The following is an 18,278-nucleotide window of genomic DNA, read 5'->3' on the forward strand; positions in this document are numbered from 1 at the left end:
ACACATATTCAAACACCACACAGAATACTTATGTACACATGCTTGTGTACTTATGCACACAAGGGAAAATTCTTGAAATGTGTCGTGCTAAGCATGAAAAATACATAACTAGTGCAGTATTTCATTATTTAAAAAATTAATGACAGCTGCAGACTTTAAAAAACATTGATTGTGACATACGAAATTGTGTGAAATGTTCCTATTTACCAGTTCCAGTTACATCAGCAGTTTTTATTAGATAATAAACCTTAAATAGATAATAAACAAGACCCTGACAAGTCTTTTGATGCCTGTTATGTACATATATCATACATAAAGTGCAAGGGGTATCCTATACGTAACTTTTACAGCTTAAGACTTTATTTCCCACATGTTACATTCTCCCACGTTTTCCACCATTTTTCTGAAGTCCCTTGAAAAGTGTAAAAGCAGAATTTCACTGTATAGTGTTTTTTGTCAGTCTAGCAAAATACGAGTGGGTAGTATTGTGGAGTAGCTACACTTCAAGGAGTCTTCTTAGTTGTTCTTGGATTATGTCTGCAAGATTTCTCATTTGTTGACAATAAATGTCAGCAGTGATGGTTACACTTCGAGGAAGAAATTCTTAGTATACCACATCATCGCTGTTCTACCATATGTATAACATTGTATTTTGTGGGTATGCACAGGTCTTTGTACGGGAAATTGCTGCTTTGTTTGGGCCCAGTCATTCCTTTCTTTTCCTTACGTTAACATCAAGAACCAATTGATGACAAGCAAACAGATGTACATATATCCAGTCGCAGATTTTTGTGATTTTGTCTTAAAGCATGCAGTGCCCATACATCCGATTTTTGAACCTCTCCCATTGTGTGTAAATGTCACACAATAGAGGAATGATCACATTTCATCACATTTGCCAATTCTTGAGTACAGTGACATGGATCATTATGGATTAACCTCTTCATCAAACCCTTAGGTGTACCTGAATGTGGAATCACTGATGTCAAAATGATCCTTCTTAAAGCTAGAAAACCATTTTCTTGTCATGTTCTGTCCATTGAGGCATTATCCCCATACACAGCGCAAATGTTTCTGGCTGCCTCCGCTGCTGTAACCCACCTGTTGATCTCAAACAGAAGAATATGTTGGAAATTTTCAGATTTCTCCACTTGTCACTCCATCTTCTAGTATTGTAGCACCACTCTACTGGTTATTAAATTGATCACATGTGGTGACTTTATGGATGGAACTCTGCTAGCATAGGGAAGCTGAAGGTCGTAAAAAGAAAAACAGTTGACAAATGGTGCTCCCTTGCATGTACAGAGGCTCTGCGCATCACCTCAAAAGTGTTACTGTCGTGTATATACACAATGTATTTTTATTTTGTAGCTATGCTGCTTATTTAATGTTGTAAAAGGTGAATAAATGTTATCCCTGATCTACTGTATTAATTTCAGTTTTACGTACTGGTGTAAATAATATTTCTGTATCTATAACAGGTTATTGGAAAAATAAACATCATTTGTGATCTAAAGTGATCGTTGTCTTTTAAAATACTATGTTCCTTGTGTAGACTACTTTGTAGGGAGCTACACTTCTCTAGACATCTCCCAGTGGACCGAAGCTGACGATTTGCCTTCTGTAAAACCAGCCTCATGTGCTTGTTCATTTCATGTTGCTCTGCTACGCTACGGCAGTGTAACTGTACCAAACAGTACAACACTACCTGTGATACGGTAATTGAATGTTAAGGAATTGTTTTTTTCTATTCATTTGCAGTAACTAAGTTTTTTTGCATTTAGAGATAGCTGCTTTTCATCATACCAAAAGAAACTTTTCCCATGTCTTCCTGCATCCTCCTGCAGTCACCCAATGATGACACTTTCCCGTATACTAAGGTATTTGTAACAAATAGTAACAGATTGCTGCACACCCTGGCATCAGATTGTCTGTGTATACACTTAATAAGAGTGGTCTTATCACATTTCTCTTGGGTACTGCTGATGATACACCTGTCTCCAATGAACATACACTGTCCAAGACAACATATTGGATTATATCACTTAAGAAGTCTTCGAGCCACTCACGTATCTGAGAACTTATTCTGTATGTGCTGACATTAATTAACAATCTGTAGTGTGGCATTGTGTGAATGCTTTCTGGAAATCTAGGGATGTGTAAACTGCCAGTTTCCCTTCATCAGTGGTTCACAGCATATTGCGCAATAAAAAGCATGATTGCCGACTATTACAGATTGTCTGTAATTGTTACTTTCAAATCAGCCTTACTAAAGATTGAACTTGCAACCTTGCACTCAAGGGGTTCCTTGTAAGAAAGATATTTGCAACATAACTGAATGTTTTTGGTATATAATGACAATCAAAATTATTTCAGTGTGTTGTGGATTACTTTATGTTAAGACCAACAAGAAAAGGAATTATGTAAGTAATATAAAATTTCAGATCCCACTTGATACTAACAGATTACTTTTTTGCCGATGGATTTCTATACTACTAACATTTTTGGGCTTTATTAAGGAATGTATACGGCTGATATATATATGTCTGCTTGTGTCTGTATATGTGTGGATGGATATGTGTGTTTGCGAGTGTATACCCGTCCTTTTTTCCCCCTAAGGTAAGTCTTTCCGCTCCTGGGATTGGAATGACTCCTTACCCTCTCCCTTAAAACCCACATCCTTTCGTCTTTCCCTCTCCTTCCCTCTTTCCTGATGAGGCAACAGTTTGTTGCGAAAGCTTGAATTTTGTGTGTGTGTATGTTTGTGTTTGTTTGTGTGTCTGTCGACCTGCCAGCACTTTCATTTGGTAAGTCACATCATCTTTGTTTTTAGATATATTTTTCCTACGTGGAATGTTTCCCTCTCTCTCTCTCTCTCTCTCTCTCTCTCTCTCTCTCTCATATATATATATATATATATATATATATATATATATATATATATATATATATATAATAGAGGGAAACATTGTCCTTTTTTCCCCCTAAGGTAAGTCTTTCTGCTCCCGGGATTGGAATGACTCCTTACCCTCTCCCTTAAAACCCACATCCTTTCGTCTTTCCCCCTCCTTCCCTCTTTCCTGATGAGGCAACAGTTTGTTGCGAAAGCTTGAATTTTGTGTGTGTGTTTGTGTATGTTTGTGTGTCTATCGACCTGCCAGCACTTTCGTTCGGTAAGTCACATCATCTTTGTTGAGGGAAAGACCCACATCCTTTCGTCTTTCCCTAACCAAGCAGTGGCAGAAAATCATTTCCTAACCTAGGCTGCTTGTTTTAATTCGATTGTATTCCAGTACCCTTGGTTTGCTTTCACCTTATATCCTCTTTTCAAAATACTATTTTGTTCAACGTCTTTTCTATGTCCTTTGCTTCCTCAGACAGAATTATAGTGTTTTCAGCAAACCTCAAAATTTTTATTTCTCCGCCTTGAATTTTGACTCCTTCATCAAATTTTTCTTTGGTTTCCTTGCTCAGTGTATAGATTGAACATCATCAAGGATAGGCTACAACCTTGTCTCAAGCCCTTCTCAACCACTTCTTACCTTTAATACTTCTCGACACTTACAACTGCCTTGCACAAAAAGGCGTTTCACCAGGACAATACACCATTCTGTAGTTATTCCAGCAGTCACAGTGACAGAAATGTTTGATTTAGGATTTAAATTGCTTCCTCATCCTTGATTGTCTTCTAGAATGGGAATAAATATGCATTCAATGAGAAAATAATCATTGCTATCAACTACTATTTTGCAGAGGTTGGCATGTTTTCGTGAAAGGTTATAGGAAAAAATGTATAATCAGGGATGAAGAATGTGTTTGTAAAAGGAGATCTTAAACATATTTTCACCACACTTACCAAACATTATTAGTACAGTGAGAGTTGATCAGTCCTCACACCATTATTTAAATATCAAAGAGGATGATAAATGAATGTTTCATTCGTATTTTAGGTGGACTGTTGCTACCACATTCTGCTAAGAAAGTGACACAACGGCAGCTCTTCGCATCAGGAAGAAATGTGATGAAGGTAAAATAGTTGCATAAATTTTATTTAAATAGCTCTTGTCCTCTTTAAAGTGAAGTATCCTCCTCATCACTTCTCCTGTGACACACTGTAGGCTACATGTCTTGCACGAACTAACCATTTTTACTCCTTCTTCATTTGAATATCATTAACTGCTGTTACATTCTGATGAACATAGAAACAAAAGCAAAACCAATCTCTCCAAATTGAGTACTCATCTTGCAAACAGTACTCTGAACTAGACATAAGAAGTAGCATTACAATTCTTCATAGAGTGGAAGGGGAGAGCCATATGAACATTTTAGACAAGTTATATAGTGGAGATGCTGAATCGTGATAGGCACAACAAAAAGATTCACACGATTATAGCTTTTGACGCACGCACGCGCACGCACACACACGCGCACGCGCACGCGCGCTGATTGTTACATTCCATTCTGGATTTTCCATTGTTTAGAGATCTACACAAGACAAAAAAGCCAACAAATAAACTGAGTTCCAAACAAAAAATATATTGATAATATGGATAAAATTATTTAATATATAGATAGTTCAGGACAGAATATAGCCTGAAATATTTACATCAAATAAAACTATGTTCATCAAAGATAAAAAAAAGTGTAATGAGACTTACATCTCTGACATAAATAGCTCATTGAGATAGCTGCATAGTTAAGCCATAAATATGGCAAAACAAAATGTAATATTTTATAAATAATGCCATGATTGTAAGTAAATTGTGTATGAGAATACACATACAAAAATGCATTATGAGCCAATTGTACCACTCACTGTATCTTCAATTCTGTAAGTTGAAAGTGGTGTGTGTTATGAAAGTCAGTGAAGACTAAAAAAAAAAAGTCAACTCTGGGGAAAAAATTCATGTAGTCGCAAATTTTTTGAACAGTGTTTGGGGGTATGGGGGGAGGGTCACGGAAAAACCTGACTGATGGGGTGATAGTAGTGGGGGGGGGGGGGCATTTAATGGTAAATTTTTGTTTTTTTAAGATCTCAGTAATTGTGGCTTCTACTGAAAATGTTTCCCAATACAAAATTAAAATACATTAAATTTGCCACAGAAAAAGTCCTGTTCATTATTTTCCCCCCTACAATGACATAGTTCCTGCATTACAGGACATTGAAAAATCGTAATTATTAAAAAAATTTATTTTAACAGCATAAAACAAAGTCCCCCCCTCCCCCCATGAACCATGGACCTTGCCATTGGTGGGGAGGCACGCATGCCTCTGCGATGCAGGTAGGCGTACCGTATATGCGACCACAATGGCGGGGTATCTGTTGAGAGGCCAGACAAACGTATGGTTCCTGAAGAGGGGCAGCAGCCTTTTCAGTAGTTGCAGGGGCAACAGTCTGGATGATTCACTGTTCTGGCCTTGTAACACTAACCAAAATGGCCTTGCTGTGCTGGTACTGCAAACGGCTGAAAGCAAGGGAAAACCGCAGTCGTAATTTTTCCCGAGGGCATGCAGCTTTACTGTATGGTTAAATGATGATGGCGTCCTCTTGGGTAAAATATTCTGGAGGTAAAATAGTCCCCCATTTGGATCTCCGGGCGAGGACTACTCAGGAGGACGTTGTTATCAGGAGAAAGAAAACTGGTGTTCTACGGATAGGAGCATGGAATGTCAGATCCCTTAATCGGGCAGGTAGGTAAGAAAATTTAAAAAGGGAAATGGATAGGTTAAAGTTAGATATAGTGGGAATTAGTGAAGTTCGGTGGCAGGAGGAACAAGACTTTTGGTCAGGTGAAGAGAGGGTTATAAGTACAAAATCAAAAAGGGGTAATGCAGGAGTAGGTTTAATAATGAATTTAAAAAAATGGGAGTGCGGGTAAGCTACTACAAACAGCATAGTGAATGCATTATTGTGACCAAGATAGACACGAAGCCCACGCCTACTAAAGTAGTACCAGTTTATATGCCAATTAGCTCTGCAGATGACGAAGAAATTGATGAAATGTATGATGAGATAAAAGAAATTATTCAGATAGTGAAGAGAGATGAAAATTTAATAGTCACGGGTGATTGGAATTCAATAGTAGGAAAAGGAAGAGAAGGAAACGTAGTTGGTGAATATGGATTTGGGGTAAGAAATGAGAGGAAGCAGTCTGGTAGAATTTTGCACAGAGCATAACTTAATCACAGCTAACACTTGTTTCAAGAATCGTGAAAGAGGGTTGTGTATGTGGATGAATTCTGGAGATACTAGAAGGTCTCAGATTATATAATGGTAAGACAGAGATTTAGGAACCAGGTTTTAAATTGTAAGACATTTCCCTGGGCAGATGTGGACTCTGACCACAATCTATTGGTTATGAACTGTAGATTAAAACTGAAGAAACTGCAAAAAGGTGGGAATTTAAGGAGATGGGACCTGGATAAACTGACTAAACCAGAGGTTGTAGAGTGTTTCAGGGAGAGCATAAGGGAACAATTGACAGGAATGGGGGAAAGAAATGCAGTAGAAGAAGAATGGGTAGCTTTGAGGGATGAAGTAGTGAAGGCAGCAGAGGATCAGGTAGGCAAAAAGACAAGGGCTAGTAGAAATCCTTGGGTAACAGAAGAAATATTGAATTTAATTGATGAAAGGAGTAAATATAAAAATGCAGTAAATGAAGCAGGCAAAAAGGAATATAAACGTCTCAAAAATGAGATCGACAGGAAGTGCAAAATGGCTAAGCGGCTAGTGGACAAATGTAAGGATGTAGAGGCTTATCTCACTAGGGGTAAGGTAGATACTGCCTACAGGAAACTTAGAGACACCTTCGGAGAAAAGAGAACCACTTGTATGAATATCAAGAGCTCAGACGGAAACCCAGTTCTAAGCAAAGAAGGGAAAGCAGAAAGGTGAAAGGAGCATATAGAGGGTCTATACAAGGGCGATGTACTTGAGTACAATATTATGGAAATGGAAGAGGATGTAGATGAAGATGAAATGGGAGATACGATACTGTGTGAAGAGTATGACAGAGCACTGAAAGACCTAAGTTGAAACAGGACCCCGGGAACAATATTCCATTAGAACTACTGACAGCCTTGGGAGAGCCAATCCTGACAAAACTCCACCATTTAGTGAGCAAGATGTATGGACAGGCGAAATACCCTCAGACTTCAAGAAGAATATAATAATTCCAATCCCAAATGTATAGCAGGTGTTGACAGATGTGAAAATTACCGAACTATCAGTTTAATAAGCCACGGCTGCAAAATGCTAATGCAAATTCTTTACAGACGAATGAAAAAACTGGTAGAAACCGACTTCAGGGAAGATCAGTTTGGGTTCTGTAGAAATATTGGAACATGTGAGGCAATACTGACCCTACGACTTACCTTAGAAGATAGATTAAGGAAAGGCAAACCTACATTTCTAGCATTTGTAGACTTGGAGAAAGCTTTTGACAGTGTTGACTGGAATACTCTCTTTCAAATTCCAAAGGTGGCAGGGGTAAAATACAGGGAGCGAGAGGCTATTTACAATTTGTACAGAAACCAGATGACAGTTATGAGTCGAGGTGCATGAAAGGGAAGCAGCGGTTGGGAAGGGAGTGAGACAGGGCTGTAGCCTATCCCCGATGTTATTCAATCTGTATATTGAGCAAGCAGTAAAGGAAACAAAAGAAAAATTCAGAGTAGGAATTAAAAATCCATAGAGAAGAAATAAAAGCTTTGAGGTTTGCTGAAGTCATTGTACTTCTGTCAGAGACAGCAAAAGATCTGGAAGAGCAGTTGAATGGAATGGACGGTGTCTTGAAAGGAGGATATAAGATAACATTAACAAAAGCAGAATGAGGATAATGGAATGTAGTCGAATTAAGTCGGGTGATGCTGAGTGAATTAGATTAGGAAATGACACACTTAAAGTAGTAAAGGAGTTTTGCTATTTGGGGAGCAAAATAACTGATGATGGTCGAAGTAGAGAGGATATAAAATGTAGACTGGCAATGGCAAGGAAAGTGTTTCTGAAGAAGAGAAGTTTGTTAACATTGAGTATAGATTTAAGGGTCAGGGAGTCATTTCTGGAATTATTTGTATGGTGTGTAGCCATGTATGGAAGTGAAACATGGACGATAAATAGTTTGGAATAGAAGAGAATAGAAGCTTTCAGAATGTTGTGCTACAGAAGAATGCTGAAGATTAGATGGCTAGATCACATAACTAATGAAGAGATAGAATTGGGGAGAAGAGGAGTTTGTGGCACAACTTGACTAGAAGAAGGTATTTGTTGGTAGGACATGTTCTGAGGCATCAAGGGATCGCCAATTTAGTGTTGGAGGACAGCGTGGGTAAAACTCGTAGAGGGAAACAGAGATGAATACATTAAGCAGATTCATAAGGATGTAGGCTGCAGTAGGTACTGGGAGATGAAGAAGCTTGCACAGGATAGAGTAGCCTGGAGAGCTAGAACAAACCAGTCTCTGGACTGAAGACAACAACAATAACAACAACAAAACAAAGTTTGTTGTCGAGTGAAGCAGGTCAAGGGTGGGGGAAAAATCAAATAAAATGCATGTGGCACATCTAAGTGCATCAGAACCTATCAGGGAATAATCTGTGTTCATGGCATGTGGCAGGCTGGATGGGGGGAAGGGGTCTATAGGTTAGATGCTTGACGTAAGGTTGGTAGCCTGATTGTGGTAATGTGCTTTCCCCCTTTGCAGATCTGTGAACTGAAGAGCGAGCAGGAGAGTCCCATTCTCTATACCCCACTATGTCACGAAAAGCCAGTACAGGGTATTTCACAAAGTTATACCAAACTGTCTGCAGCTTGCCTCATTAATCACTGGCTACACAGTGAACACACATTACCAGGGGTTGTTCATTTTCCAAAAAGTATGTTAACACAACATTTAATGTAGGATATGCTAAAAATGTTAATGCTAGAAAAACATATGGATAAATTGTCTGTAAATCTCTGCACACTGATCCACACTGCTAGAGAAGAAATGGATTCTTAGCCATAGTGTACGGCTGTTGTAGTGTTCTTCTGGAATAAGCAATATCCTCTACACCAGTGCTGCTCGCTTTTCTTTTTACAGGCAGACTATCCCTCTCTGGTATTTCTTGTCTAGTTCTTTTATGTGAATAGACAAAATAACTTCACTGAGCTTGTGTTTATATAGTGGACTTATTTTCCGTTTTGGTGTTGGAATACTTGTTTGCAGTTGTTAAGTGAGCTTTTATGTGAAATACATTCCTATAAACAGTGTCTGAGAAGTGCTTAAATTGTAAGTGTGATGTTGTCAGTAACCTATGTAATGTTGGTGGGAAATAGATTGGATTGGTAAATGTGTAGTCTTTTTGCTTTTTGTCATTGATAGTATTTATTATGAAGCCATGTAACTATGTTGTAGTCACTCAGTGAATTAATGAATGTCCTGAAAGTTATTGCGTTTCTCTTGCCTTTATGCAAGTGGTAGACTACATATACCTGTTCCGTTCAGGAATTGTTGGCACTTGCAGAGTAGGCTGTGCTGAATGGTGCCACTTGTGCACCATCCATAGTATATCTTTCAGGGTGGGTGCCAGTATGTCTGGTTGAATATGACAGATAACAGTAACCTATTGTAATGCATTGCTTGAGTTCTGTTGAAACGTCTGACACTTTGGTGACCTGCTTGATTACAGAGGGAGGCAGTTCACCTCTGGACCTCTACAGATGATGGAAGAGCTGAGGCTGGGGTAATGCATTTGATACCCCTTGTGCTGTGAAAAGTATTCCAGCTTCTGATAGTAGTGACAATGAAATCAACATTGCTCAAAACATACTGACATTGTTAACAATGTAGGAAAAGACAGATTGCTACTTGCCATAAACAAGACACACACACACACACACACACACACACACACACACACACACACACACACACACACAAGCAAGCACGCCTCACGCATACACGACTGCCAACTCCAGCCTCTTGAGCCGGAATGCAACGTGACATGGGATGCAAGCAGCAATCTGTAGGGGGTGGGGAAGAGGAAGGGATAGTAGTGTACAGGTAGGGAGAGAGATGAGTGCTGTCAGGTGGAGTGTGCAGGGCTTTTCTGCCAACTGGTCTCCTCCCCCAAAATAACCCAGCCCAACTCCTTTTTTCCCCACCTCCATGACCCACAACATCCTAACGCTGCGCCTGTACTACCCCATTCCTCTTCCCCACCCCTTCCAGATTGCTGCTTGCATCTCACCTGATGAGCATTCCATCCTGATATGCTGGAGTTGGCAGTCATGCATGCATGAGGTGTGGGTGTGTGTGTGTGTGTGTGTGTGTGTGTGTGTGTGTGTGGTGTGTGTAGCTGTACGCGAGTCTCTCTGTGTCTCTTAATTGTGCCTCTCTGCAACTTGGCGTGATTACTGTGTGGTAAGTAACAATCTGTCTTGTTCTACGTTATTGATATTCCTACCTTGACTTTCCACTGTTTGATTTGATATTGACATTGTATTGCATTTGAGACAGGCTCTTCAATATGGTACACAGGTGATAGCTTCAGCTTTGGAGCTTTTTTTTTTTTTTTTTACACAATAGCTCACTTCATAACTGGAAACAAATACACAAGTGTGTATTCACTTAATAAACTGAAAATAACTCCACAATATAAACACAAGATCAATTATTTTTCTACTCAGATGAGAGAACTGGATAGGAAATGCTTGTTAGGTATAGTGTATTTGTAAACTGGAAAGTGAGAAGCACTTGTGGTGGGGGAAGTGTCCCTTCTCAGAAGAACACTACAGCTGCTATACAGGATGACTAGTAATCAGTTTCCCTCTAGCAGTGTAGAGCAGTATGCAGAGACTTACATAGATTCTGTCCACATGCGTTTCTTGCATTAGTAGTATGTATTCTGTGCAGTGTTAACACACTTGGTGGAAAATAAATACTCCTGGAAATGTGTGCACACGGCATCGTCAGTGATTCATAAGACTAGCTGCAGAAGGATTGGTATAACTTTGTGAAAAATGCTGTAGTTGCTTTTAAAGACATTGTGCAGTAGAGAGAATTGGGAATTGTCTGCTTGCTCTTCAGTTTGCAGACCTGTGAAAAGTGAAGTGCATGACAGCAGTCTAGGGCGGTGTACCTTCCGTCAAAATTTTCACCCTTCCTTCTCCCCCTTTCCGTCCTGTTTCACAAGAGAACACAGTTTAGCCCTTATTACCATTTTGTTGCACTGAAATGTGGTACACTAATTTAATATTCATTCTTAACCCATTTCATTTAACAATAAATATTAATTTTATAACAGAAACACTATTTTTAACAATCTGTGATTTTTCCACCCCCTGCGGCATGGAAACTAATAGTCCTAGAGGAAACATTGATAGGGCTCTTTTTGTAGGAAATTTAATATAGTTTAATTTTTTACTGGGAAACATTTTTACTAGGAGCCACAGTTTTTGAGTTATTCAGGAAAAACTTAGTGACCTTTAAACATCTCCCATCCCATGTTTCCGCCACACCAGTCAGGATTTTTAGTGTGTTGTTCATGATACACTCCCCTAGCACTGCACAAACGCGAATTTTTTCCCCTAATGTTCCTTTGTTGTTTGGACTACTATAAGGGATTATCAATATACACAAGAGAGAGAGAGACTGGTTTCTGACAAACTTTGCAATTCTAAGGAGACAAGTAATAACTTCATTGTGTGTAATATGTTGTTAAAATGTGTGTGAACTGTGGGCATTAAAAGCGCTTTCATTGTTGTATTATGCTTTATATTCAGTTGCCATGAGTGTGGATGAAATGAGAGAATTTGCATTTAAGACCCAAATTCAGGGATGGTTTTACTATGAACAGTGCTACATTGTTAGCATTCTAAGCTTCTGTAGCCACAGTAGTTTGTAGATTGAGTGAAGATGAGCACCAAAATATTTGTCTTCCTCAACAAGACCCATTACCAAAGAAAGCTTTAATTCAGAGAATTAATTGGGTTGAATGCCCACTCCACTCAACTGTGTGTTGATTGTGCTCTATTTATTGGATTTGTGATTGCTCTCATGTTTTGTACAAATCTTCCTGTTGAGCCACTTAATTCCAGTGCACCAGCATCATATTTCATCTAGTACCTGGTAAAGAAACATGGCAGATGTAAATGTTGTTTATTTGGCTGCCTCTGTGTCATTATTTTGTTGCCATAAAAACTTAGCTCTGATTATGGAGAACTACCACTGCAGTTGGTTTACCGTGTCTCAGGTTTGTTTCATTTGGTACACTATTTTGTTCCCAGTGTGCCAGTGGTCCACCAGACTTTTTTCTCTTAGCTGTATTTGTCTTTAGTTTGTTTTAAAAAAAATTTGACTTTTGTTTCAGTTTTTAAAAAAGTGCTACTGGTAGTATTTCATTTTACTTCTATTTATTATAAACCTGAGAGATGACATTATGACATTCCACTGTTCAATAAAAGACTTGAATAGTTCAGTGGTAGTGCTGTCAATGGACTCTCATCTTCTAAGGGAAGAACTTAGTGGGCATAGCAGCTTGTGAATGCATCATGAGCAAGACATTGATAATATGCGGTAATTGCTGGTATGGGATAATCATTGTGAAGTAATAATCATGAGTGGTTGGAAGTTGCGATGCTGTAATCTGTGAAGCCAATAAGTTAGATGTTGAACATCTCCTTTCCCCAATGCAACAGTCATTTTGATCTGATGATGTCAGTTGTTATTAACCAAAATAGCAGCCTAGTTGTAATTTTTATGTGCCCATGGCCTGATAGATAAATGATGATTGGATTTAGCTGCTTTGAGGGTCATTTCTAATCAGGATGCAGCTGCTCAATGATGTTCACAACAATGACAAAGGGTTTTACAATGACCAACGCCAAAATGTTTTACACTGTTTGACTTCTATATTATGTTTAAATACAATATGAGGCAGATACTACTTCAGTCTCACACTTCTAATTATGGTTCATCTCATCAGAGATTAGAATTCTTGGTATTGTATCACACTCTGTAGCAGTGATTAACACACACAATCCTCACTGCGGGATGGCTGACGTAGTTGATATGAACACAAAAATACGGCACACTGTAAACTTTTAAAAACTTGTCAGAAATATCATTTGTAAGGAATCGGTAAAGTTTTGCTGAGGATCGACCCTCGGTGGTAGGGACACACTCAGCCAGTACGGTTTCGCTCCAGCTCGATGGACTCCAAACTTGAACCCTGTCTCTTATTGTCTTAGCACTAGCGGCGCATGACAGTAGATTTTCCCTACCATCGACATGTGTAAGGCAAAAATGTGTTTATAATTGGGTAAGGGATTGTGGGCCCCTTACATGATGCATACGTACCTGTTTACAATGCTGTTAGCATTCTGTTTATAGTGAACAATGTTTAACTTTATTGTACGTTGAAAGTTTGAACATTTCAGTATTCACAAAGACTGCCCCGTCTCTTTCTCTTGTGTGAGTGAAAAGATCCATATCCTACAGAGCTCAATCAGTAAAGAGTCCTCAATTGAGGAGGAAATGTCAAAGAATGTTTTCCTCTTAAAATTCAAAAGGCATATTGGCCCATAATGTTCACATGCATCAGGATTGTAGGTATCCAGTAATTTAATCTGTCATATTGTGAAACTTCATTTTGTACAGTAACACCACTACTTCATTGATGCTTGGGTGTAACTAGTGCATAGAAGGATGTCATATCAGCAACACAATACTTTTTGGATCATGTCATGTATTTACAGGTTGAGATAATGACCATTTGCTTCTATCGTTATAACAGACCATAGAATTTTGTCTTCGGTGTTGGTTTAGTGCTAGAGCAATCAAATAAGTGTCAATTGAAAGTTCGAAATCTGATGTGATTTAGGTTGTTGATTTGGATGCAACTGAGTAGTCATCTGTTGTTCAGGAATCACAATCACAAGTGACAGAAAAGAATGAACGAATACTCAATTGAATTTTTTTGTCAGATCCTACTATAAAGTCCATCAGTGATAGTGGTGTTTTTGGTGTGAAACATTGCATTTCTGAGCAGAGTAACAGATAAATGCAAGTGCTGTTTTTGTCATTGGATATAGCATGCAATCTTAACTTCTATGTATTGAGAGCAATCTGAAAAGCATATCTAAATTGGGAAGAATTGAGAGCCTGACCTACTGCCTCTACTGTAGGCAAACTGACATGCCATATTTCAGCAAGATATTGCTTGACTTACTTACTTAGAAACCTGCAAAGGCTCTTCCAAGAATTATGATTTTCTCTGCTTCCCTGGTTTTCATGTCCCTCTGATTGTATCTAAGAGATGCTCATTTATTATGCTTCTCTAGCAACTGTTGCTGATGCTTTATGGACTCACATAAAACAAGTGAAGGAAGATTTCCAAGGAACATATCTATGCCATGCCATGCCATGTAGAGCACAGTGGTGTTCCACACCGTAACAAATTTAAAAACTCAGAGATAATATGGAGTTAAGTAACATTAATCATTGTATTTTCATGTACTAGTACCTAATTTGAGAATACGTGTGTATATTCCGACTTTGATAAGTTTAATATTAGTCAGTTCGGACAAGCCATTCTAAAATACTAGCCCAGTATGACTATAGCTGAAAGGTGTCGCAAAAGAAAAGTGTAACTCTCAAGATGCTGACGTTGTAGTGAATGAATGTCATAGCTACACAACATACTGACATGGCCTCCTCTCAGCAAACAAAGTGTGAAAGCTGTTGTGGGTAATTCTTGATCAATAAACATTTGTCAAATAGCATACATTTTTTTTTTTTTAAATGATCAAACCCACAAGGGACCATTAGACCTTTTATTCACCGGTTTTGATTAGTATGTTGCTGAAGCACCTGTTCTGAGTATCTGGCTAGCCATTTTCCACGCAGTGCCCCTAGTTTCCCAGAAAATGCTTGTTGAATTTTTATATGTATGAGTTACACCTGTAACAATAGTTCTGTTTTGACCTAGCGAGCATAGCCTACTCACTAAAGTCCATGGTTATCACGCTAGTGATAAAAGTTCAAAACCTATCCATGTACTTTTCTTTCCAATTTCATCCTACAAAATATCTGTAAATGTGTATGTAATGCTAAATTATTAAAAAATAGTCATTTTTGCAGTAGTGATATCATTAATAAAGTAATAATTACAGAAAACTTGCCCCAAATGTGTGTTCCAAATGTATCACAGAAATGACGTACTTGATAGCACTTGCTGTGCTAGAACTGAATCCTGGGCGGTACAGTAGGCGTAGAAGTAACTGAAACACAAACTGGTAAAGCACTATGCACAGAGAAGTGCTACACTGAAAAACTACTTCGTTTAAAAATTTTTTAAAAAAGTTCTATCTTCCATCACCTCTGATGTGAATCAAGAATATTTTATCATTATTGTGAAAGTAGCTGCACTAAAATAATGCAGAATTCAAGAATGTATTTTTATGGAATCTTCCCTTAAAGCAGTTTCTCTATTGATCTCTACCAAGATGCAAGTATTTTGAAATTTTTCACGAAATACACACATAAAAAGGTTTGCATCACCTCTGTTCTGGAACCTGTACAGAAAATTGGAGTAGAGATCAACATACACATCATTTCAGCCCATTTTATTGCTAATGAAAACCATACTTCGCATATTGTACCACCATACAGTGAGACCTTCAGCAATGGTGGTCCAGATTGCTGTATACACTAGTACCTCTAATACCCAGTAGCACGTCCTCTTTGACTGATACGTACCTGTATTTGTCATGACATGCTGTCCACAAGTTCATCGAGGCACTGTTGGTACAGATTGTCCCACTCCCCAACGGTTATTTGGCATAGATCCCTCAGAGTGGTTGGTGGGTCACGTTGTCCATAAACAGCCCTTTCCAATCTATCCTAGGCATGTTCAATAAGGTTCACCTCTGTAGAACATGCTGGCCACTCTAGTTGAGCGATGTCGTTATCCTGAAGGAAGCACATTTACAAGATGTGCATGATGGGGGCACGAATTGTTGTCCATGATGGCAATGCCTCGCCAATATGCTGCGAATATGGTTGCACTATCAGTTGGAGGATGGCATTCATGTATTGTACAGCCGTTACGGTGCCTTCCATGACCACCAGCGGTGTATGTCGGCCCCACATAATGCCACCCCAAAACAGCAGGGAACCTCCACCCTGCTGCACTCACTGGCCAATGTGTCTAAGGCATTCAGCCTGACCGGGTTGCCTTCAAACACGTCTCCAACGATTGTCCGGTTGAAGGCATAAGCGACACTCATCGGTGAAGAGAATGTGATGCCAATCCTGAACGATCCATTTGACATGTTGTTGGGCCCATCTGTACCGAACTGCATGGTGTTGTTGCAAAGATGGACTTCACCATGGACGTTGGGAGTGAAGTTGCGCATCATGCAGCCTGTTGCACACAGTTTGAGTCTTAACACGACGTCCTGTGGTTGCACGAAAAGCATTATTCAACATGGTGGCATTGCTGTCAGGATTCCTCTGAGCGATAATCCGAAGGGAGCGATCATCCACTGCAGTAGTAGCCCTTGGGTGGCCTGAGCGAGGCATGGCAACAGTTGTTATGGGCAGTGCTTTGGTATGTTGCAGAGGGATCCATCATGGGTACCTCATTATCTCCTCCATGTCCAAACAACATCGCTATGGTTCAATCTGAGACGCCTGGACGCTTCCCTTGTTGAGAGCCCTTCCTGGCACAAAGTAACGATGCGGACGCGATCAAACTGCAGTTTTGATTGTCTAGGCATGGTTGAACTACAGACAACACGAGCCGTGTACCTCCTTCCTGGTGGAATGACTGGAACTGATTAGTTTTCGCACCCCTCTGTCTAACAGGTGCTGCTCATGCTTGGTTGTTTACGTCTTTGGTCGTGGTTAGTGACATCTCTGGACAGTCAAAGGGACTGTGTCTGTGATACAATATCCACAGTCAACATCTACCTTCAGGAGTTGTGGGAACTAGGTTGACGCAAAACATTTTTTTAAGTGTGTATTTAACCTACCTGTAAAAATGGTACTATTGGGTGGAATAATTTTTGAATAATTTTGATTGATGTATATTATTTAATGATATTTTTTACGATGACATTGAAACTGAAAAAGAATATAAGTAGGGTCTGAACCTGTACATATATTGTGGTAGTCCTAAATATTAGGTGCTGCACTACATTTGCTTGGTGGCAACATGAGTAACATTATGGGTGCAGGAGGTACTCATAAAACATCAAACCGATTATATCAGAAACTAGGGGCCATCGTATGAAACATCGCTAATGAGGTACCCATGATGGATCCCTCTGCAACATACCAAAGCACTGCCCATAACAACAACCTTTGAGGTAGGAACAATAGGCTAGTTAGCTTTAAATAAGAACCTGAGCTTTGTGTGTTGTGCTTTCAAACTCTTCATAATGAGATACAGTTCACATTGTGCTGCCAATCACGTGGTCAGCATAGCAATACTGTTGGTGCTGACATCTCTTTTACTTAAAGATTATGATGTGGTTATTGATCAGTGTAGCACCCTCCCTCCTCATTACCTGAAATGGGCATGTTTGTGTCAGGGCGAGGGAAGTAGCGGTAGTGGAAAGTTGGTACATTGTTGAGATTGGTTGTCACTTGTGGCAGCTGTTCAGTCAGTGACTTTCATGTTGGTTGACTGTTGCAGCACCTGGACTTCTTCATCCTTGATACTGCTTTTAGGCCTACATACTGATGGCATTACAACAGCAAAGCGATAGTATCGTGGTAAGGCTGCATCGGCATGGGTGCAGGCCAGGCAGACACCTCGTTAATGTGCTGTTGATTGTCCATAATTGTTGGTGAACTTGGGATGGTCTTGTCAGTGCTATGTGTATGGTGCAACCAGCTGTTGGTGGCAGGGGTGGTGGTAGTCGAATGCATAGTGGACTATGCTGTTTCCATTGGCATTGAAGGGTGCTCTCACCCAAGAAAACCGTGTACACTTATCTATCATGTGGGTACAAGATGACTTACGCAAAATTTCTAGTTTGGGTGACGAATGGCAGCTAACTCTAAATGTAGAAAAACGTAAGTTAATGCAGATGAGTAGGAAAAACAAACCATAATGTAGGAATACATTACTGGTAGTGCACTGCTTGACACAGTAATGTTGATTAAATATTTAGGCAAAATGTTGCAAACCAATATGAAGTGGAGTGAGCATGTAGGGACTGGAGTAGGGAAGGCAAATGGTACTTAGGTTTAATGGAAGAATTTTGGGAAAGTGTGGTTCATCTATAA

General features: G+C 39.4%; 1 protein-coding gene across 3 annotated transcripts in view; it reads left to right on the forward strand.

Moving 5' to 3' along the window:
• LOC126249507 (uncharacterized) overlaps positions 1 to 18,278 on the forward strand; it is a 155,632-nt gene that overhangs the window by 60,216 nt on the left and 77,138 nt on the right. For all 3 annotated transcript variants that reach the window (XM_049951170.1, XM_049951162.1, XM_049951178.1), the window contains exon 3: positions 3,951 to 4,027. In XM_049951170.1, coding sequence (XP_049807127.1) covers positions 3,951 to 4,027 — 77 coding nt within the window. The remainder of the gene's footprint in view (positions 1 to 3,950; positions 4,028 to 18,278) is intronic.

The sequence above is a fragment of the Schistocerca nitens genome, chromosome 1 (assembly GCF_023898315.1).
Source record: "Schistocerca nitens isolate TAMUIC-IGC-003100 chromosome 1, iqSchNite1.1, whole genome shotgun sequence".
NCBI lineage: Eukaryota > Metazoa > Arthropoda > Insecta > Orthoptera > Acrididae > Schistocerca > Schistocerca nitens.